Below are 21,762 nucleotides of genomic sequence, written 5' to 3'. Positions count from 1 at the left end.
CTTCTTCATTTATTTTCTTTTGCCGTGTAGGAGTAGATGTGTGTCAGGGATATTTTTTTTCTTCTCTTTTGCTTGGGTGAGGTTGATTTTTCAAAGGGATGTGTGATCACACAACTTAATTGATATTTCTCTTGTAAATCACGGGGACGTGACCATGTCTTCAGAAAAAAGAAATTAAAATTTGAGACTCAAATAGAACTAGACAAAGAAGAAAAAAGAAGAATGGCTAGAGAAGAGACAACGAGTCAAACTAGTCTAACATAGCACAAGTGAGAGATTGATAGTCAAGTCTCACTTTCTACGAAAAGTTGGGTACCAAATACTCCTCTGTCTTGTAATAAATAAATAATTATACGAGGGTATCACCGTTGAACACTCTGAAGAAGAAATTACTAAGAAGAAGTAGAAAGTATGAGCTGTGAAGGAGGAGAGAGAGTGGTGTGTGTCACCGGAGCTTCAGGCTATATTGCTTCATGGATCGTCAAGCTCTTGCTTCAACGTGGCTACACAGTCAAAGCCTCTGTTCGTGACCCAAGTAATCTCTTTTCTGTGTGATTATTCGAGAAAATTTATATGTGGCTCTCAATATTGATTTTCAGGTTCTGGGTTTTATTTTATTTGGTTGTTTCGTGTGAAGCAAAACCCATTAGATTAGGCCAAAAAAAAACTCATACCATGAATCTAAATCAAGACCCAACCTTTTGCTTGGAATCGTAGCCTTATCTTATAGAAATCGTGGACAATAATTGAAAACAGATGATCCTAAGAAAACCCGACACTTGATGTCACTTGAAGGAGCTAAAGAGAGGCTTCAATTGTTCAAAGCTGATTTATTGGAAGAAGGCTCTTTTGACTCTCTTGTTAATGGCTGTCAAGGAGTTTTTCACACCGCCTCTCCGGTTCTGGTCTCAGTCACTGACCCACAGGTTTGGCTCCGTAGAGGATCATTATCATTAATTTGCACAATGTCCATTTCTGTTTTGTCTTCTATTTGTGTGCTTGAAATCATTACTGATAATATTTCAGGGAGAGCTGATAGGCCCGGCGCTGAAAGGAACGCTTAACGTTCTCAAATCGGTCGCGAAAAATCCATCGATAAAGAGAGTGGTCTTAACGTCTTCTCTGGCTACGATTGCAATCAATGGAAGACCATTGTCCCCCGAAACGATGGTCGACGAGACTTGGTTTTCCGATCTTGATTACTGCGAGAAGATTAAGGTCTTTCTTGGAACCCAAGTTATAACTTGATTTGGTATTTGCTTACTTCATATATATATATATATATATATATATATATATATAAAAAGCATTTCATCAATCGCTTTTTTATCTTCTTATTATGATCATACAGAATTGGTATGTGGTTTCGAAGATCTTAGCCGAAGAGGCGGCTATGAAATTCGCGAAAGAAAACGGAATTGACTTGATCACTATGAACCCTGGCTATGTAATCGGCCCTTTGTTGCAACCAACTCTGAATCTATCGGTCGAGATTATTCTCGATCTTGTTAATGGTAAAAACAACCTTCAGCTTAGCTAATCAATTAAACTCTTATAAATGTTTTTGATTAACCCTTTTTCCCGAGCAGGAACCAAAAATAATGTGTATCCAAATTTACCTTACTTGAGTGTCCATGTTAGAGACGTTGCGTTGGCACATATTCTTGGATTCGAGATTCCCTCAGCCAATGGAAGATATTGTTTAGTTGGCCACGTCAATCATTATGCAGATATTGTGACAATTTTACGAAAACTCTACCCCGATTTGAGTGTTCCCGACAAGTAAGTGGAGTGTTTTTTTTTTTTTTTTTTTTTTTTTTTTTTATTTGTGAATCATAATATCATGAGATTACATCTTATAACCAGTAGAGGTGAGATAAGTAACTATTGACATTATAGACTTTGTTAAGTCTATTTATTTTCTTATGTGATATCCTTAACGAAAATTAATACTCGATATTTGCAGATGTGAAGACGAGAAACCTCTTGCTCCGTTGTATAGACTATCGCAAGAGAAGGCAAAGAGCTTGGGAATCACTTACACTCCGATTGAAGTGATTTTGAGGGACACCGTTGAAAGCTTGAAAGAGAAAGGATTTCTTAGGGTCTAAGTTACGTACTCGAGCCAGTTATACAGTAGCAGAGAAAGTGGTCACTGCTTAAAACATGTTAATGAATTGAAAACAAAATAACTATGTCTCTGTGTACACCGTTAAGAATGTACTAACAAACAGAGAGTTCTTATATATATATAACTATATATATACACACACATACGGTCCATACTGATTCTTGTAAGGTATGTTGAAATCATTACAACACACGAAGGTCGTTATAATAGTTAATGATACCTAAATTAAATTTTGAAATGGTCACATACTATATGGTTATATCATAAGGTATTTTTCCTCTCTCGTTAAAAGTAATGTTTGATTTCATACTTGCATTTTGGGAGAGGCACACTGAAAAAAAGATTTACAGTTATTAAACCTAATATTCTCCCGAGAAAGAGTGATAATTGTTGACACTTTCATGATATGATCATAACTAAATTGTTTGATAAGAAGTTGATGGTACTTAGGGTTCAAATGTGTATCAAAAAATACAAAATATAAGTTATACTTTTGTTGGGGCACGAGTCTATCTCAAGGATCAATGATCATATAATAAATCATATTAACAGACGCTTTTTTAATATACTTGATTATCATAAGCTCGACTTTTTATGTTCCTAGTCATCATTTTGTCTTATCTGTGAATAATTGAGATACCCAATAACAGTTTATTAGTTATTCTAACAAGTGTGTATGGTCATGATATTGATGCTGCTGAAAAAAGAGATGGAAACTATCGTATGCCTTTGATTCCACAATAGATAAACGACAACCAACTCAAATAATAAACGACAAAAATAAAAAAAATGTGTGCGTGATGACAACCTTTATGTCAATTGTTGTCCTCTTTCACGTTAATAATATAGAGCTATTCATTATCCTAGATGAACTGAAGTCAGCTTTTACAGAGCTAAAGAAACAACACTATGTATAGAAACGACAACTTTTAAGAACTACAATGCCTTAAAAACGACAACAAAAGATAGATCACAATATTTTTCAAAATTATGACCTTTTCTTCAAATGATGGGTTTCCGGTTTCCCTATGTTTTTCTTTCAAGTCCTTCTCAATATTTTATGTGTAATTTGTATGTGATAGTATTATTTTGCTTACAAACTATTAAGTCCGAGCTACGAAGAACGATAATGGCGAAACTAGGGTTTGGAGATAGAGAGAGAGAGAACGAGAAAGAACTGAAAAGAATAATTCTCATTGATCAAAGAACTCTGTTTCTGAATTGATTCGTATATAAGCGAGATCAAAACAGTAAAAACAAACTAAACTAACTCATCTACCAATAATCAACAGACACGTATACAAAGTCAAAATAAAGACTAAGTGCGACAACACTAACAAACGACACGTCGTCATATACAAGAGTAAATCCCAATACTCCCCCTCAAGCGAATAAGTTCTGCAAACTGAGCTTGGATAAAATACTCTTCAACGCCGGTGCCGGAAGTGGCTTAGTGAACACATCTGCAAGCTGATGCTGTGTTCTGATAGGCAAAAGCTTGAACGTTCCCTTATTAACCAGGTCTCGAACAAAATGCAAATCAATCTCCAAATGCTTTGTCCGTTCATGGAATGAGGGATTAGTAGCAATATGAATTGCCGCTTGGTTATCACAGTAGAGAACCGAAGCTGATGAAGGAACAACCTTGAAATCTTTCAATAACTGATGCAACCAAGTTATTTCACTAGCCGCTGATCCCATAGCCCTGTATTCTGCTTCCGCTGAAGACCTTGACACAGTCGACTGCTTCTTTGACTTCCAAGAGACTAGAGATTCTCCGATGAACACACAAAATCCAGTAACAGACCGTCTCGTGTCTTCACAATTTCCCCAATCAGCATCCACAAATCCTCTAATTTGTGTAGAAGAATTTTCTGGAAAGAATAATCCAAGGCCAGGACTTGACTTTATATATCTGAGCAAGTGATGAGCAGCCTTGAGATGGAGATCAGTTGGAGAATGGAGAAACTGACTCAGAACATGTACTGCAAAGGAAATGTCTGGTCTTGTAATGGTTAGATACAAAAGCCTTCCCACCAGACTCCTGTAGTGTTTTGTATCAGCTAGAACAACTCCATTACTCGAGGTCAACGCTTGCCTAGGAACCATTGGAGTATGGACTGGCTTTGACTCCAGGAAACCATAATCTTCCAATAGCTGAAGAGCATATTGCCTTTGATTCAGCACTATTCCTGTTGAAGACCTAGCAATTTCCAATCCCAGGAAAAATCTGAGTTGTCCCAAATCTTTCAGCTTGAAAGCAGCTGCCAGATACTCTTTAACCTCTTCTATAGCGTCCATATTAGGACCTGCTAGGATTATGTCATCCACGTATAGTAGTAAGGCAACAAAGGTTTGACCAACTCCCTTAGTAAACAAGGAGTAATCTGACTTTGATTGTGAGAACCCAGCTGAGACTATTGACTCTGTAAACTTCAAATTCCACTGCCTTGAGGCTTGCTTCAATCCGTAGATAGACTTATGTAGCTTGCACACCAGCCTTTTCCCTGTGAGATCCTCACTAAACTCCCCCTGAGGATGATATCCTAGAGGCAGCTCCATATAAACTTCTTCATGTAAATCTCCATTGAGAAATGCATTGTTTATATCCAACTGTGTAAGATGCCATTTCTGAGATGCTGCCAAGGCTATCAACAGCTTTACTGTGACCAGTTTAGCCACTGGAGAGAAAGTGTTGATGAAGTCCACTCCTGCCTTCTGGTTGTATCCCTTGGCCACCAACCTTGCCTTGTGTCTTGCAAGAGATCCATCGGAATTGAATTTGTTGGTATAAACCCAACGACATCCAATTGGTTTCTTATCAGGTGGCAGCTGTACTATGCTCCATGTCTTGTTCTCCTTCATAGCTTGCAATTCCTCATTCATAGCTGCTCTCCAATGCTCATGGGGAACTGCTTGATGATAGTACTTTGGTTCTGGTTGATCTGAAATTGACAAGCAAACAGCCAAGTATGAAGGAGATAGTTGATCATAGTTGAGAACCTGAGACAGATGATGCTTAGTTGTAGGAAAACAACCTGGTTTGTCCACTATCAACCCACAATGATAGTCCTTTAGGTAACTGGGGGCTGTCTTAATTCTTTGTGGTCTCATAGTAGACTCAGGTTGAACATGTTGACTCTCACAATCAGCAGGAGCTTGGTCTGATTGTGTAATTGTCAAACCATCATTCATTCCATTGTATTGTTCTCCAATGTCCTCATCATCATCATAGGGACCAGGAATATCATTGATCTCATGGTTGTCATTGTTGTCTCCATGATCTGGAACAGCAACCTTGTCATACTCATGATTGATATCATGAGTATGGTCTGAAACAGGATCTTCAAGAGCAGTACTTGTAGGCAGAACTAGACCAGGAAAAGGATCTATATGATTCAAATTATCAGAGATTCTATGAAAAGGAAAAACATTTTCATGGAATACTACATCCATGGAAATGAAAACATCTCTAGTCTTGACATCAAGCAACCTATACCCTTTATAATCAGGAGGATAGCCTAGGAAAACACATTCCTTTGCTCTAGGGGCAAACTTAGTTCTATGATTTTTCAAAGTTGATGCAAAGGCCAAACAACCAAAAACTCTCATGGTCTCATAATCAACCTTTTCCTTATATAACAGCTCAAAAGGAGTCTTGTTATTGAGAACAGGTGTAGGGGTTCTGTTTATGAGATAAACAGAAGTAAGAACACAATCTGACCAATAGATAATAGGCAGTTGTGATTGAAAAAATAATGCACGAGAAACATTAAGGATATGCTGGTGCTTTCTCTCAACCACCGAGTTCTGTTGTGGTGCTTCAACACATGAGAACTGATGAAAAATGCCCTGCTTAGAGAAGTAATCTGCAAATACTAATTCCTTGGCATTATCAGACCTGAAATGCTTAATCTTGACAGAGAAAAGATTATGTATTAACGCACAAAAACGAGGCAAAATATGGTGAACATCTGCTTTGCTTCTCATTAGGTAAATCCAGCAGAACCTTGTACAGTCATCAACAAGAGTTAAGAAGAAACGATGACCTGTTCTAGAACTCACTGAATAGGGTCCCCATACATCACAATGTATCAAATCAAAAGCAGTGTCACTATGTTTATTCTGAGAAAGGAAAGGAAGCCTTTTTTGCTTGGCTTGAGGACAAACATAACAAGGAACATCTCTACTACTAACAGTAAAATCAAGATCAGATTTCAAAACGTCAAGACATTTATGAGAAGGGTGACCTAGACGTCTATGCCACACATGATCAGCCACTTTGTTGATGTGAGCAATGGATTCATCTTGATCAGTGAGGACATAGAGGTCTTGGTGAATTTTACCCCTGCCAATCATCTTCTTGTGAAATGTATCCTGTATGGTAAAACCATGATCAGTGAAAGAAATAACCAGATTTGTCTTGCGTGTTAAGGTACTGATAGAAATGAGATTAAACTTGAAGCTAGGAACAAGAAGAACATCTCTCAGAATAAGACTGTTGTTGACTCTAATATCACCAAAAAAATGCACTGGGATAGATGTGTGGTCTGGCAGGGTAACTTTTGAATTCTGTAAAGGCTTAAGACTCAAGAACAAAGAATGATCAGAACATATGTGCTTAGTTGCACCAGTATCAAGAATCCACATTCTATTATATTTGTTTGACGGAATATCAGAACAACTATAACATAAAGAACCTGTGGTATAGGATGTCATGTTGACTTCACCAGTTCTGGTTTGAGGAGCTGCTGAGGTGGTGATTCGATTTGACAGAAGACTGATGAGTTGATGGCATTGATCAGTCGTGAAATTCTCCATGACATTCAGTGCCTCATTCTTGTTGCCAGTCTCCTCAACCACACCTTCAGATGCATTCGCTTGTCCTCTAACCTTTGGCTTGTAACCTGGTGGATAACCGTGCAACTTGTAGCACTTGTCCGCCGTGTGGCCAACCATCTTGCAGTGAGTGCAGGTAGGCCTCTCCTTCCTGTTGTTTGCCCTCTTCTGATCTTGAACAGCGCTTAGAGCCATTGTGCTTGATTGATCCACATTCCCAATCATGTCATTCTGAACTGATTTCTGCTTCTCTTCTTGAGTGATCAGTGCAAAGACCCTGTTGATTGGAGGTACTGGATCCATCAGCAGCACTTGACCTTTGGCTTGAGCGAAGTTCTCATTGAGCCCCATCAGAAACTGCATCACATATTCTGAGTGAAGGAAGGCTGCCAGTTCCTTAGCTCCACCACACTTGCATTCACATTTGCAGCATGGTCTGAAATTGCTTAACTCTTCCCAAATTGCCTTGAGTTTGGTGTAGTAGAGGCCAACAGATTTCTGATCTTGAATGCAATGCGCAAATTCTCGGCGTAATTCAAAGATTCTTGGAGCATTGCTTTGAGAAAACCTCTCTTCAAGATCTTTCCAGACTTCCATGGCGGTTTCTGTGAACATCAAACTCGATGAGATCTCTTTAGAAACGCAATTAAGGATCCAAGAAAGCACAATCTTGTTGTTGCGATTCCATTGGCGGTGAGACTTCACTTCCTCTGGCGAAGGTCTTGGAAGCGTTCCGTCGATGAATCCGAGCTTGTTCTTCACATCCAGCGCTATCTTCATGGATCTACTCCAGGAGATGTAGTTATCTCCAGTGAGAGCTTGCGATACGAGGATCGAACTAGTAGTGTCGGAGTGATGAAGGTAGTAAGGATCGAGAAGATCATCTTCGATCGATCGTTGAGAGATCGCCTTATTGGAGAAATCTCCAGTCGGTGTTGCTTCAATCTTAGGATCCATTGGAGATGATCTTCAGTGAGGCGTGCGACCGAGAATGGAGAGAGATGCGTAGCTAGGATCGGAACTGAGGGGATTTGTGCTCTGATACCATATTAAGTCCGAGCTACGAAGAACGATAATGGCGAAACTAGGGTTTGGAGATAGAGAGAGAGAGAACGAGAAAGAACTGAAAAGAATAATTCTCATTGATCAAAGAACTCTGTTTCTGAATTGATTCGTATATAAGCGAGATCAAAACAGTAAAAACAAACTAAACTAACTCATCTACCAATAATCAACAGACACGTATACAAAGTCAAAATAAAGACTAAGTGCGACAACACTAACAAACGACACGTCGTCATATACAAGAGTAAATCCCAATACAAACACCCTATAAGTTTACAATGATTTCTTATTATTAAATTTCTGGCTCGACCTATATATGTCAAGGTTAGCAATCCCGCGGGTTCCGTACGGGTTCCGGACGGGATCCCCTGAACCGGTGGGGACCGGGACGGAACGCACATAAACCGGTCCCGTGAACCAAACCCGGTCGAATCCCGGGTAAACCGGACGGATCCCCCCAGACCGGGTCTCGTTTTGGTTATAAATAATTTGCCCCAAATTCGCGAAACCCTTATCTCCCGAGGAACAAAATTGCGCGTCCCGTCCCGACCGGATCCCGTCGACTCTCTTCGTGTTTTGCTCAAATCCCGGCCAAATCCCGTGGAACCCTTCAAGTCCGTCCTTCGTCCCGCCGGATCCCGTCCTGGAGAGGCCGATTTTGTCCAAATCCCGCGGAACCGAGAGGTACCACCCGAGTTCTTCAACTTTTGGGAATTTTTTTCAATTTTTAGTTATGAATTGTTGATTATTGTGATTATTGTCATGATGAAGTTGAAATTAGTGATTATTGGCATGATGAAGTTGAAATAATAGTGTTGATTACAATTAATTTGATGATTATTGTTATGGTTATGTAGATGATTATTGTGGTGGTTATTATGTTGATTTTTGTTATATGATTATGAATTTATGATTAGTGTAAAGTTAATTTGAGGTATGGCGTCCGACCCGACATACAAGTATTGCGACCCCATCGAAGGACGAGCACGTGCATACAAATGCAAGTTTTGCGGGCACATCATTGGAGGTGGTGGAATCACACGTGTGAAGAACCACTTGGCGAACGTGGACAAGGCAAAAAGCGTTAAGTTTTGCGACAAAGTTCCTCCTGAAGTAAAATTGGAAATGCAAAATTTACTCCACGGGAACGTTCTAAAGAAAAAGCAACGTAAGACTCTGGGTGAGTCGATACGAGCAGACCTCCGAAAAAGTCTAGGGGGGAGTCGAGACTCTGACGAAGACGTAGACGAAGAGCAGGAACTTCGTCGCGTAATGAAGAGGTCACGAGAGGCACAAGCTGCCGAACAATGGCGGAAGGAACGTGAAGGTCCCGGCGGATCATCAGGAACTCCTCCAACGACCGCACCGTCATTGTACCGGAGCGATAGTGCGCGACAAAGAAGGGTTGATGAAGCGCAACCCGGCATCAAGAACAGATTGGCCAAAGCCATTGGCCGATTTTTCATTCACTCGCAAGTTGCCGCAAACAAGACAGTTGACCATCACTTCATGAACATGATTCATGTTTCCGGTGAAGTCGGTAAGTAAAAAACTTTTTATATCGATTTTACAAATATAAATTGCAATCTTTTGTATGTGATGTTGATATATTGATATTATTTACCTGTAGGACCGAATGTCCCGCTGCCCAGCCCGAAAGACATTCACGGGTGGATACTCGACGAAGAGGTACGAGACATGCGAGCGTATGTCGAAGAACAAAAGGTCAAGTGGCAGACGTACGGATGCACTATCATGGCCGATGGATGGACGGGACCCACGAGATTAAGCATAATAAATATTATGGTTTATTGTGGTGGGTCCGCCGTCTTCTTGAAGTCAATTGACGCGTCCGACAAGATCAAAAGTGCGGAGTACCTATTCGGGATACTCTCTGAGGTGATTGATCAAGTAGGACCAGAGAACGTGGTACAGGTCGTCACCGATAACGGGTCCAACTACAAGTCTGCGGGGAAGAAGCTGACGAAGAAGTACAACTTGTACTGGACCCCTTGCGCCGCACATTGCCTAGACCTTATGTTCGAAGATATTGGGAAGAGGCCAAGTATCGACAACGTGGTGAAAGCTGCTCGACAGACGACCAAATTCATCTACAACCACGGCTCCGTTTTGTCCAAGCTACGAGAGACTAGTCCGGGTGAAATTGTGAGACCCGGGGCGACAAGATTCGCGACCAACTACTTGGCTCTCAGAAGTCTCCGAGCCAAAAGATCACCTCTCCGGAACCTCTTCACGTCTCAATGGTGGGATGATTTGAAGTTGTCGTCCTCACGAGAAGGGAAATGGGTTGCCGAAAACGTTTTACAAGCCCGTTTTTGGCAAGGTGTCGACGACGTGTGCGCCATATTCGAGCCCATGTACACGTGTTTACGACTAGTGGACTCAGAGGTGCATCCCACCATGGGGTTGTTGTACTATGTTTTCACTGAGATGCGAAAGCGGTTGGAATCACTTCATGGGCGTCAGTGGGTCGTAGACATCATCGACAATAGGTGGAGCAACCAATTAGGCCACCCGTTACATGAAGCAGGTACTGTATTTTTTTAAATTATATTAAGTCTATTATGACCCTAACATTATTTTAAATTATGTGCAGCTTTTTTCCTTAATCCAAACTTGCAGTACAACAGGGAAATCCATAAGGAGAGTACCCATATGGCCTCGGTGACCAAAGTGTTCGACGCTCTACACCCCGACGAAGATTCATCGATGTTGGCAAGTGAGTTGTTGTCATTTCGAGACATGCGAGGTGACTTCGCCCAGAAAAGTGCAATGACTACGAGGGGCACCGTGAATGCAGGTACAATCTCATGAAGATGTTATTAAAGTTTTGTTCACTTCTTAACTACATTCGTATTGAGTGCAGCTACGTGGTGGGAACTATATGGGAATCATACACCTACGCTGCAGAAGTTGGCAAGGCGAATCCTATCGCAAACGGCGTCCTCATCTGCTTGTGAGAGGAACTGGAGTACGTTTGCTTTGATTCACACGAAGCAAAGAAACCGTTTGGCGTACTCAACGCTCGACAAGCTTGTCTTTGCAAGCTACAACATGAAGTTGAGCGTGAGAGACAAAAGAGCAAGGTATGCGGACGAAATGGAACCTCTCGATCCTCTTGATATCATTGAAAGGGCTTTCGATAGGTCAGGCGCGGATAATAATGGCGACGATGAGCTTTACCGTTGGATCGATCCGGTCCACATGGATGGTGCTGACAACTTGCCCGATCCTTTGGCGGAATCTCATGCTCGGACAGAAGGAATACACGTCGAACAAGTTTTGAGTGAAGAGGTCGGAATTGATACCCGTGGTCATGATTCAGGGGGTAGCGGGTCACCATCACACGGGGGCGACGGGTTTCAATACACGGGCGGGGAGCAATCCAGGGCCAGAGGATCTCAATACCAGGGCGGCGGGTCTCAATACCAAGGCGGCGGGTCTCATTATCAGGGCGGCGGGTCTCAACACGGGGATGAGCCATTCAACCCGTTCTTTTTTGCTCCGGAAAGTGGCGGAAATCAAGGCGGAAACCAAAGAGGTATGAACGATGCGATCTCTATGTCGGGTAGTAATGAAATAGATATATTGACTTCAGAATTTGGAGGGTTCTCTATTACACCCGACGGCTCCGAGATTGGTTATCCACAGTTCCCGACGTCATACGACCCTTACGAGAATCAATCTTACTCATCCTACACTTATGTCCCCGTCCCTGTCCCTGTCCCCGTCCCCGTAATACCCGTGATCGCAGTGGAAGACACACATGAGTCCTACAATGGGTACGGTCAAACCCCTTTCACACGTTGGGAGGACGGTTGTCCTCCGTACTCGCGTCCTATTAGTCTTAGTCAGGAGACCTACGATTATCACTTTCGTACGTGGTTCAACACATATTCTAGTTCCATGACGTGGTACCAGTATAACATGATGGTGGATGATCAACCACGTCGCAGATCTAGGCGGCGCAGATTTCAACCCCCGAGGCACTCCACTTATAATTAGTGTGTTTTATCGTACGTGTTGTAATAATTTTATACTCTACTTATGGTATTTTATGTTTAAGAACTCAGTTTATGTTTGGTATGAACCTTTGTTTGAAGTATGAAGTATGAAGTATGAAAACTATTTTTATTATTGTAAAATATTTGTCTGAATCCCCCTCGGGTTCCTACATTTTTTGCCGGGTTCCTACCGGTAAACGGGTTCCTACCGGTATCGGTTTCCTTTTTTTTTCCTGAATCCCCCTCGGTTTCCTCTCCGGTAAGCGGTATCCCCCTAAAATTGGGGCCCCGGTACGGTAACGGTAACGGTAAGGCGATCCTTGATATATGTGATATCGTCATCAGTGACCGCAGAAGAAAAGGAAAAAGAGAAAGAGGTACAAGAGAAAATGATATATAAAGAAAAGAGAAATGATAGGAGGTGAAGGAATATCGGTAACATTTTTAGCTATAATCAATTTCCTTTTCTGCTATAAACGTTGTGTACAGTGCACCACTATTTAACACACAAAAAGATACATAATTTTCATTATTGTATTAATAGTGGTCCAGAAACAAAAAAGCGACCTAACATTACCGAAAAAAAAAACGAGGATCGTAATATATAATATACACGAAAGTATCACCCCAAAAGCACAGAGGGTTATTTTAGTCTCTGAAAAAGAAGAAGAAGAAGAGAGATGAGCTGTGAAGAAAGAGAGAAAGTTGTGTGTGTCACCGGAGCTTCAGGCTATATTGCTTCATGGATTGTCAAACTCTTGCTTCAACGTGGTTACACCGTCAAAGCCTCTGTTCGTGACCCAAGTAAATTTTTATTTTTTTTATTTTTTATATTTTATTAATTTTTTGTGATTGTTCAAGAAATTTCTTATGTGGCTGTGAAAATGATTTTAAGATTTTGGGCATTATTTGGTTGTACATTGTTTATTTAAACTCGTAGTCTAATCCAAAAGAGAGTGTGGACAATAATTTAAAACAGATGATCCGAAGAAAACAGAACACTTGATGTCACTTGAAGGAGCTAAAGAGAGGCTTCATTTGTTTAAAGCTGACTTATTGGAAGAAGGCTCTTTTGACTCTCTCGTTCATGGCTGCCAAGGCGTTTTTCACACAGCCTCGCCGGTTATTTTCTCTGTCGAAGACCCACAGGTTTGGACTATATCCATTTCTGTTTTCTCTTCTATTTGTGTGCTTGAAATCATTACTGATAATATTTCAGGGAGAGTTGATAGACCCGGCGCTGAAAGGAACGCTTAACGTTCTCAAGTCGGTCGCGAAGAATCCATCGATAAAGAGAGTGGTCTTAACGTCTTCCATGGCTACGGTCTCGTTCAACAAAAGACCTTTGTCCCCCGAAACAGTCATGGACGAGACTTGGTTTTCCGATCTTGATTATTGCGAGGAGATTAAGGTATTTATGTGACCCCAAAGTTTTAACTTGATTTGGTACTTGCTTAATTACTTCATAAAAGCATTTCATCAATAGCTTTATTGATATATTTTTCTTCTTATTTTATGATATCACACAGAATTGGTATGTGGTTTCGAAGATCTTAGCCGAAGAGGCGGCCATGAAATTTGCGAAAGAAAATGGAATTGACTTGATCACTATGAACCCTGGCTTCGTAATCGGCCCTTTGTTACAACCAACTCTGAATTTGACCGTTGAGATGATCTTGAATCTTGTAAACGGTAAACATAAAAAACTTCATCAACTCGTAATTAGCCGATCAATACAGCTTCAATGTACATGTTTTCTAATTTACCGTTTTTTCGGAGCAGGAACGAAAACTGCGTATCCAAATTTATCTTACAGAAGTGTGGACGTAAGAGACGTTGCGTTGGCACATATTCTTGGATTCGAAATTCCTTCGGCCCATGGAAGACACTGTTTGGTCGGCCACGTCAATCATTATGCAGATATCGTGACAATTTTACGAAAACTTTATCCCGATTTGAGTGTTCCCCAAAAGTAAGTAAAGTGTTTTTTTTATTATTATCATAATATAAGTAAAGTAACATGAGATTACATCTTATAACCACTAGAGATGAGATAAGTAACTCAAGACATGGTAAGACTTTGTTGTGTCCATTTATATTCTTATGTGATATCCTAGACGAAATATATCGATTAAGTTGATGAAAATGGATACTCGATTTTTGGAATTTCGACACTTTTTTCTTATTTTTTTTATTTATTTTTGCAGATGTGAAGACGAGAAACCTCTTGCTTTGGTGTATAGAGTGTCGCCGGAGAAGGCAAAGAGCTTGGGAATCACTTACACTCCAATTGAAATGACTTTGAGGGACACCGTTGAAAGCCTGAAAGAGAAAGGATTTCTTGGCGTCTAAGTAACGTTGTTGAGCCAGTTATATTTGTAGCAGATAAAGTGATAAAGGATTTCCCGAATAAATCTAGCCATATCGAAGACACTTCGGTACATTTTGAACATGTTCATGAATGATTTCAATAATTAATATTTGAATTAATGACATTTTTAGTCCCTCATCTTTGACCACTTTAAAAGTTACACCCCTAACGAAAAAAACTGCTTTATCAATCCTTTATGATAGTCATTTTTTTCATTTTCAGTCCTTCTGTTAAAAAACCGTCAAAACAGATGAAAAATGTATCATGTGCTTATCATGTGCTTTTTAAATGAGGACAAAATCGTAATTTAATAATAAATTAAAAAACAAATCATATTACAATTAAAATTAATAAAATAAAAAATAAACCATCACAGTATCCTCTTCGACAGCGAGCGGTGGTTCGAAATCCTTATCCTCGGCTCTGTCGCCGCCGACAGCGAGCGGTGGTTCAAAATCCTCGTTCTTGCTCTCCATGTAAACGTCGGGTTCTTCGCTCATGGACTTTCGCTTGGCCTTCTTCAAACTAGCCCTCATCGTAGAACCGCCATTATCGACCAGGATCTCCAAATCCTTCGTCTTGTTCGTCTCTCTGTGCTCTCTCAAAGTGAAATCCCAAGACGAATCGCGAAATATCAGTCCTCCTCCTCCGTTGCTATCCTCACCACAGTTCAACATTTCTAAAAATTCCTTGTCTGTTTCCACAAACCCAGTATCCAATTTCTCACCCTCGCACATGTTTCTGAAGTAATTCAAAAAAGACAAAACAAAATTGAGGGATTCTAGAAGATGCTTCAAACTTCGATCAAGCTCCAGGTACAACGATAATACGAGGGAATCAGTAATTTCCAGACCAAAACTCACAAACCTCTCATCAGCAAAGAAGAAACTTCATTGCCAAGGTCGGTCTCAAAATGTCGGGTTACAGCTGGAAGAAGTTCGACGAGGACGAGGACCGACCTGAGAAGCCCCGCAGCTATGGAGTCACCGAGATGCGAGGTCCAAATTACAATCTCCTCAACCAAAACCTTCTACAGGTAATTCGTTTTTCTTTGCATTGTAGTCTTTTTACTCTGTTTTTTCTTTGAATTCAATCATCCCTCAAATGTCTCGTCATTTTTGTTCGTTGCTTCATTTCCGCGTTCTCAATCGCCCCGACCACCGTCGATCTCTTCTTCTACACCGCTATCCCTCCCTCCGTCGACTCTCCGATCGCGCGAATCACCGATTCGACGGTCTCGTTCGCGTAAAACTCCACCATCTCCGGCTTCCCCACCGTCAAATCGCCCACCACGTGGTATAGAAACACAGACGCCATAGTTGAACCTTGCGAAATCAAAATCCAAGCAACTAAAATTAAAATTTCTCTGATCGTGCATCGGAACTAAAGAAAACGAAACTGAAATACCTTGATCAGCCTCAGATCAGCTCAGCTCCGTGAATTTCCCTTCCCTTCGGAAAGTATGCGTCTCGGTTTTCCTTCGCCAAGCTTCTTTTTTTCTTCTTCTTGCCCAGGAAAGATAGAGAGAGAGAGAGAAGAAGATATTTGTTTTTATTTTTAGAATTCTTATTTTTATTTGTATTTATTTTATTAATTTTAATTGTAATATGATTTGTTTTTTAATTTATTATTAAATTACGATTTTGTCCTCAATTAAAAGGCACGTGATGCGCACATGATCCATTTTTCATCTGTTTTGACGGTTTTTTTAACAGAAGGACTGAGAGTGAAAAAATGACTATCATAATGGGTCAAGACTGCAAGTTTTTTTAATTAGGGACCAAGGTGTTAAAGAGGTCAAAGACGAGGGGCCAAAAATGTCATTAATTCTTAATATTTACTTATTCTCCTTTCTTTTTTTTTTTTTTTTGCAATAATCAACATAAATTCATTAAATTTAAAAAAAAAATCACTGTATTTGATTGCTCATTAATATCATGATATGAATTATTATTATTATTGATAAATTTGATTTAAAACAAATTCATTTATTCATTAACTGTGATCCGCGGCGTGCACCTATTTTTAAGCATGAACTTATGAGCCACTGAATTCCATATGACAATCGTCATCAGTGACATCACAGTTCTCCTATCAATAAAATAGCTCAATTTTTTTTTGCTGTACGAGGTAAAAGAGAATAACTTTATTTATTTATGAGTGGTTTGTAATAGATAAACATTCAGTGGTGAAATCTAAACGACAAATATAATCCATCAAAGGTAACGCCTTTTAAGAACAAACAAAGACTCACGTGGCTTGAACATATACACGTAGTATTACCATAAAACACAGAGCTATAGTGTTTGAAGAAGATAAGAGACCTTAAAAAAAAATTAGTCTTTGAAGAAGATGATGAGCTGCGAAGAAGGAGAGAGAGTGGTGTGTGTGACTGGTGGTTCAGGCTATATTGCTTCATGGATCGTCAAGCTCTTGCTTCAACGTGGCTACACAGTCAAAGCCTCTGTTCGTGACCCAAGTAATATATATATATATATGTATTGGTATATTTTATTTGTTGTGATTGTTCAAGAAATATATAATGTGGCACTCGTAGTCTAATCTAAAAGAATTTGTGGACAATAATCTAAAACAGATGATCCGAAGAAAACAGAACACTTAATGTCACTCGAAGGAGCTAAAGAGAGGCTTCAATTGTTCAAAGCTGACTTATTGGAAGAAGGCTCTTTTGACTCTGTTGTTAATGGCTGTCAAGGCGTTTTTCACACCGCCTCGCCGGTTCAGGTCTCAGTCGCTGACCCACAGGTTTGGCTCGGTAGATTGATTTGCACAATGTCCATTTCTGTTTTCTCTCATATTTGCATGCTTGAAATCATTTTCATTTTTGAGAGTTTGGTGTTTCATAGTTTTCATGTGCATCTGTTTTTCTCTTACCCTGTGTTTGAAATCAAGAAAATAGGAAAAATATAATATTTTCTATTTTGTGTTGACTGGATGGAGTGAAAATAAAATCAGGAGAGAAAATGGATAGCTAAGAGATTTGATAATCAATGGATAACTAAAAATCAGAAGGAAAATGAAGTTCCTCCGAATTTCTGTATGTAAAGCCTGCGGTTATGTCTCTTTTGTCACTATTCCATTCTCTTCCCTTGTATTTTTTGTGACTTTGAAACACAACATACATGTACTTAAGATTTTCTCTCTTATTTTACCTTACATTTCATTTCCTTCAAACTTTCCCTCACATTTTCAGGTTTCATAGAGACCCTTATACTGCAAGCTTGAAAAATCAATGAGGGATAATTGTCTTAATGATTTTGATTGCTAATATTTCAGACGGAGTTGATAGACCCGGCTCTGAAAGGAACGCTTAACGTTCTCAAGTCGGTCGCGAAGAATCCTTTGATAAAGAGAGTCGTCTTAACGTCTTCCATGGCTACGGTCTCATTCAACAAGAGACCTTTGTCCCCTGAAATAGTAGTAGACGAGACTTGGTTTTCCGATCTTGATTTCAACAAAGAGACGAAGGTGTTTATTATGTACATAAATTACATTCCGTCGATTTTACTTTACGATTTAGAACACTAATAGCAACTAATTCCTTTTTTTGTGATCATGCAGAATTGGTACGTTGTTTCGAAGATCTTAGCGGAAGATGCGGCTATGAAGTTTGCGAAAGATAACGGAATCAACTTGATCACCATAAACCCTAGCTTTGTAATAGGCCCTCTATTACAGCCAACTCTTAACCTGACTGTCGAGATGATTCTAAATCTTGTAAATGGTATAAAAAAAAAAAAAAAAAAAAACTCATAGTAAGACTATCAATTAAACTCTTATATGTACTTTTAACTAACCATTTTTCCTATGCAGGAACCAAAAGTGCATACCCAAATTTACCTTACAATAGTGTGGACGTAAGAGACGTTGCATTGGCACATATTCTTGGATTCGAAATTCCTTCGGCCGATGGAAGATATTGTTTAGTCAGCCACATCAATCATTATGCTGACATCGCGACAATTTTACGAAAACTCTTTCCTGATTTGAGTGTTCCCCAAAAGTAAGTGAGGTTTTTTCCTCAATCATAGGTTAAGTATGATCACAAGATTACATCTTTAAATTTAATTGGAGGTGAGATACGTAACTCATCACAATGAAAGCTTTTTAAAGTTCATTTATCTTCTTATGTGAGATCGATCCTCGACGTCAACGATATATATTATTAAAGTTACTCAAAATTAATTTTACGACTCATTTCTTCGAAATTCCGCACTTTCTTTGCAGATGTGAAGACGATAAACCTCTTGCTCCGGTGTATAGAGTATCGCAGGAGAAGGCAAAGAGCTTGGGAATCACTTACACTCCAATTGAAATGACTTTGAGGGACACCGTTGAAAGCCTGAAAGAGAAAGGATTTCTTGGCCTCTAAGTTACGTTGTTGAGCCACCTATGTAGTAGGAAAGAAAATGTTCATAAAAATAATCACTATTAGACGTTTTCGTGCATTTTGAAGATGATGAATAGTTTTCAAAATAACCGTCTTGATGTTCTAGCAAAATAAGTACTTTTACAATTATACATTAAGATTATAGTTCAACTAATGGACAAGGTGTCTAGAAGCCTATGTGTGTGCACCTAAATGATAAGTCATAGTTGCTCAAGAAGATACATCAACTGATAAATAAGAGATATGGTGATAGAGAAAATATCTTAAACGATTAAGAAATTCTCATCGACCTAGGGGTTTATGGCAAATAGTTTGTTCCTAATTCTGTGGCTCTTGAAAAGTTACAAGTTTTAGCTAGACACTCATCTCAATATAAGTTCATTGGACTTAATTGTGTTTATTTATTTATTATTTAGCTTCGGAAACACGAGGAGAGATTATCGTCTACAGTTTTACAAAAATGGATGTGAATTTCTTTTTTCAAACCCTGGAGTATTTGGAGATATTGTATGAAAGACAAAAAAATTGAAACGCGTGTGATCGATAAATAACTAATTAAACTAGTGTTCAGTTTTTCTCACTTTTGCGACGAACATTGATTCGCTCGAAGGAATTTGTAAGCTGATCTCCCTCCGAATATTCCAAGGCAAATATGGTCAAGAATCATGATAATGAATGAACATGCTAAAAAAAAAGGAGATTTACAATTGTTGGGTTTAGACACGATTGCCCTATTTTTTTTTATCTTTAGGTGACAGGCAAAGGGTTTCAAGTGAAAAGTGTGCGTGAGCGCAGACTTCACTCAATTGTTGTTCTCTGGAGTTGGTAGAACTGTTGATAATCCTAGAATAGCTCCAGGTCTAGAAAATCAAAAGAAACGACATTAAATACAGAAACGACAACGTTTTAGAAGGACTGTGCCGTATAAACGACATTAAATACAGAAACAACAACGTTCTAGAAGGACAGTACCATATAAATGACAACAAAGGCAGATGATGCCGTTTCCAATTTCTTTTAGGTAGCAACAAGAAATAATAGGCCCCGGCGTTGCCCGGGAGGTTTGATAAATTTTAATTTAGATAATAATGTGAACGGTTTGCAGTTGTTGATTATCACTTGTTATATGTAAAAGTTAGCATTTTTTTTACCATTTTTTAATATAACCATTTTAATTAAATAATAACTCAGATATAAAAAAAAATAGAAATAGTAAGTGGTAATTATGAGCACAATTTTTTTAACAACATAAATATTATATGATTTATCAACATCATTACTTATATGTTCATTAGTTTTCAATAATTGTACTGATCATAAGTAATTTGAATTATAAAACTATTAATCGGCTAATAATTATTATCGTTTTAAAGTTAGTTTAGGGAATTTTCATTTTTAGAGTTATTTTTTGAATTTTCGCTTTTTAGAGTTGTTTTTAGAAGTTTTCATTTTTTAACGTTGTTTCTGGAATTTTGTTATACGGTTATTTATGTAATTTTAAAACTTAAATAAGTATTTATGGAAATTTTAAGAAAAAAAATATGGGATTACTGTAGTAAAATCAGGGTTTTGCTTTATATATATATAATAATAATTACTAACTTAGAGAAGACACATTTAAGTAAACACAGAGAGAGAGAGATAGAGAGAGAGAGAGAGAGAGAGAGAGAGAGGAATAAAAAATGTGAATAAAAGCTAAAGATGAGATCTTTTATGTTTTTGTTTTGGGTACCTTGTTGTCTTCATATCAGTTTGGCGAGGCAATGTCTCTTGGTTCCGAATCAGTAGTCTTCACAGAAAGTACATAAAAGAATATAACTCCGTATAATTCTAAGTCCAAAAAAGTATAATACATATAATTTTATAAGAAATTAATTTTTTTTTAAAGAAATAGGTATTGTCAAACTCTAAAATTAGACGCTAAACACTCGGCCAGCCAAAACTGTCGAGGAGAGGCTAATCAATAATTTTTTTTTGTTTGTATATATGTATAGAAATAATAGACCTCCAAATTACATGAAAGTGAATTCCCGTTTGTAATTCATGAAAGTATCTAACTAGGAGATCGAAGTTGAGAATATAGTTGTTCGTATTAAGATTATGCATAGACAATTGTTAGGAAAAACATAAAAATAAAAAGTTTATGAAGAGAGGCTCTAGGCTTAAGGGAAAGCAAATGAGTTATATAGATGTCGTTAAAATCAAGGATTGAAATCTCACATCTCGCGGCCGTACTGCTCCTCTAATTTTGAGAGTATCTCGTCTCGTACCGAGGTATTTCGCGGTATTTGATGAACGTTCGGGGTATCTCGTACCGTGTAGTAAATCGTATTCCGCGGGATATACCGCAAAAAAAGTATTCCGCGGGGTATTTAAACAAGAAATACAATTTGAAAAATTATTTTTCAATTTTCATGCATACATAGATAAAACATAAATTTAAACAAAAAAAATTCGCATAGAGTTTTCATTCATAAGCATAATTCATATATGTACTAAAACTTAATAATTGTTTTAAAAGGTATTATATATATATATATAATTTATATTAAGATCCAATAATAAAGTTAATAATATATTTCATATTAGATATATGTATGTTTGTTTTGTTACTTAATATTTGTGTACAGCTTTTTGGATATATATATATATATATATATATATATATATATATATATATATATATATAATGTCGTATATGGTTTGATTTTGGATGTACAGAAATGTACACAATGATGTGAGCCACAGTGGAATTGGGAAAAAAAAATTGTGAGATAAGAGCAATAACACTACACGCTGTAGAGAATACACTTGAATGTGTGATTATTTTGACATCACATCATTATCCAACGCTGAAACTTTTATCTTACCCATTCACTTTGGTATGCAACTTGTGGAGCAAAAAAAGTCCCACACCGTT

General features: G+C 38.5%; 4 protein-coding genes across 5 annotated transcripts; all 4 read left to right on the top strand.

The window, feature by feature from the left end:
• Positions 1-400: 400 nt before the first annotated feature.
• LOC149382788 (phenylacetaldehyde reductase-like) lies at positions 401-2,358 on the top strand. Its single transcript, XM_089629644.1, has 6 exons — positions 401-535; positions 757-926; positions 1,027-1,218; positions 1,352-1,514; positions 1,590-1,782; positions 1,967-2,358. The coding sequence occupies exons 1-6, from the start codon at positions 412-414 to the stop codon at positions 2,109-2,111; spliced, it is 987 nt and encodes a 328-aa protein (XP_089485770.1). The 5' UTR covers positions 401-411; the 3' UTR covers positions 2,112-2,358.
• A 6,949-nt stretch (positions 2,359-9,307) lies between these two features.
• Positions 9,308-10,603, top strand: LOC149382787 (uncharacterized). Its single transcript, XM_089628824.1, has 2 exons — positions 9,308-9,575; positions 9,666-10,603. The coding sequence occupies exons 1-2, from the start codon at positions 9,308-9,310 to the stop codon at positions 10,601-10,603; spliced, it is 1,206 nt and encodes a 401-aa protein (XP_089484950.1).
• A 1,953-nt stretch (positions 10,604-12,556) lies between these two features.
• On the top strand, positions 12,557-14,555 carry LOC149382786 (phenylacetaldehyde reductase-like). Of its 2 annotated transcripts, XM_089629634.1 has the most exons (6): positions 12,576-12,864; positions 13,040-13,209; positions 13,280-13,471; positions 13,590-13,752; positions 13,843-14,032; positions 14,268-14,555. In XM_089629634.1, the coding sequence occupies exons 1-6, from the start codon at positions 12,741-12,743 to the stop codon at positions 14,410-14,412; spliced, it is 984 nt and encodes a 327-aa protein (XP_089485760.1). In that variant the 5' UTR covers positions 12,576-12,740; the 3' UTR covers positions 14,413-14,555. The 2 variants fall into 2 exon arrangements, with proteins under 2 accessions (XP_089485759.1, XP_089485760.1); XM_089629633.1 differs by having other exon boundaries at positions 12,557-12,864; positions 13,590-14,032.
• Positions 14,556-16,707: 2,152 nt separating this feature from the next.
• LOC149382785 (phenylacetaldehyde reductase-like) lies at positions 16,708-18,957 on the top strand. The gene is made up of 6 exons (XM_089629638.1): positions 16,708-16,910; positions 17,028-17,197; positions 17,729-17,920; positions 18,014-18,176; positions 18,266-18,455; positions 18,680-18,957. The coding sequence occupies exons 1-6, from the start codon at positions 16,784-16,786 to the stop codon at positions 18,822-18,824; spliced, it is 987 nt and encodes a 328-aa protein (XP_089485764.1). The 5' UTR covers positions 16,708-16,783; the 3' UTR covers positions 18,825-18,957.
• Positions 18,958-21,762: the final 2,805 nt, after the last annotated feature.

The sequence above is a fragment of the Urtica dioica genome, chromosome 10 (assembly GCF_054948205.1).
Source record: "Urtica dioica subsp. dioica isolate 48M chromosome 10, U.dioica_male_clone48M_v1_H2, whole genome shotgun sequence".
Lineage (NCBI taxonomy): Eukaryota > Viridiplantae > Streptophyta > Magnoliopsida > Rosales > Urticaceae > Urtica > Urtica dioica.
Note: the sequence above shows the minus strand (reverse complement) of the source record. Positions and strands in the feature narration are given on the sequence as shown.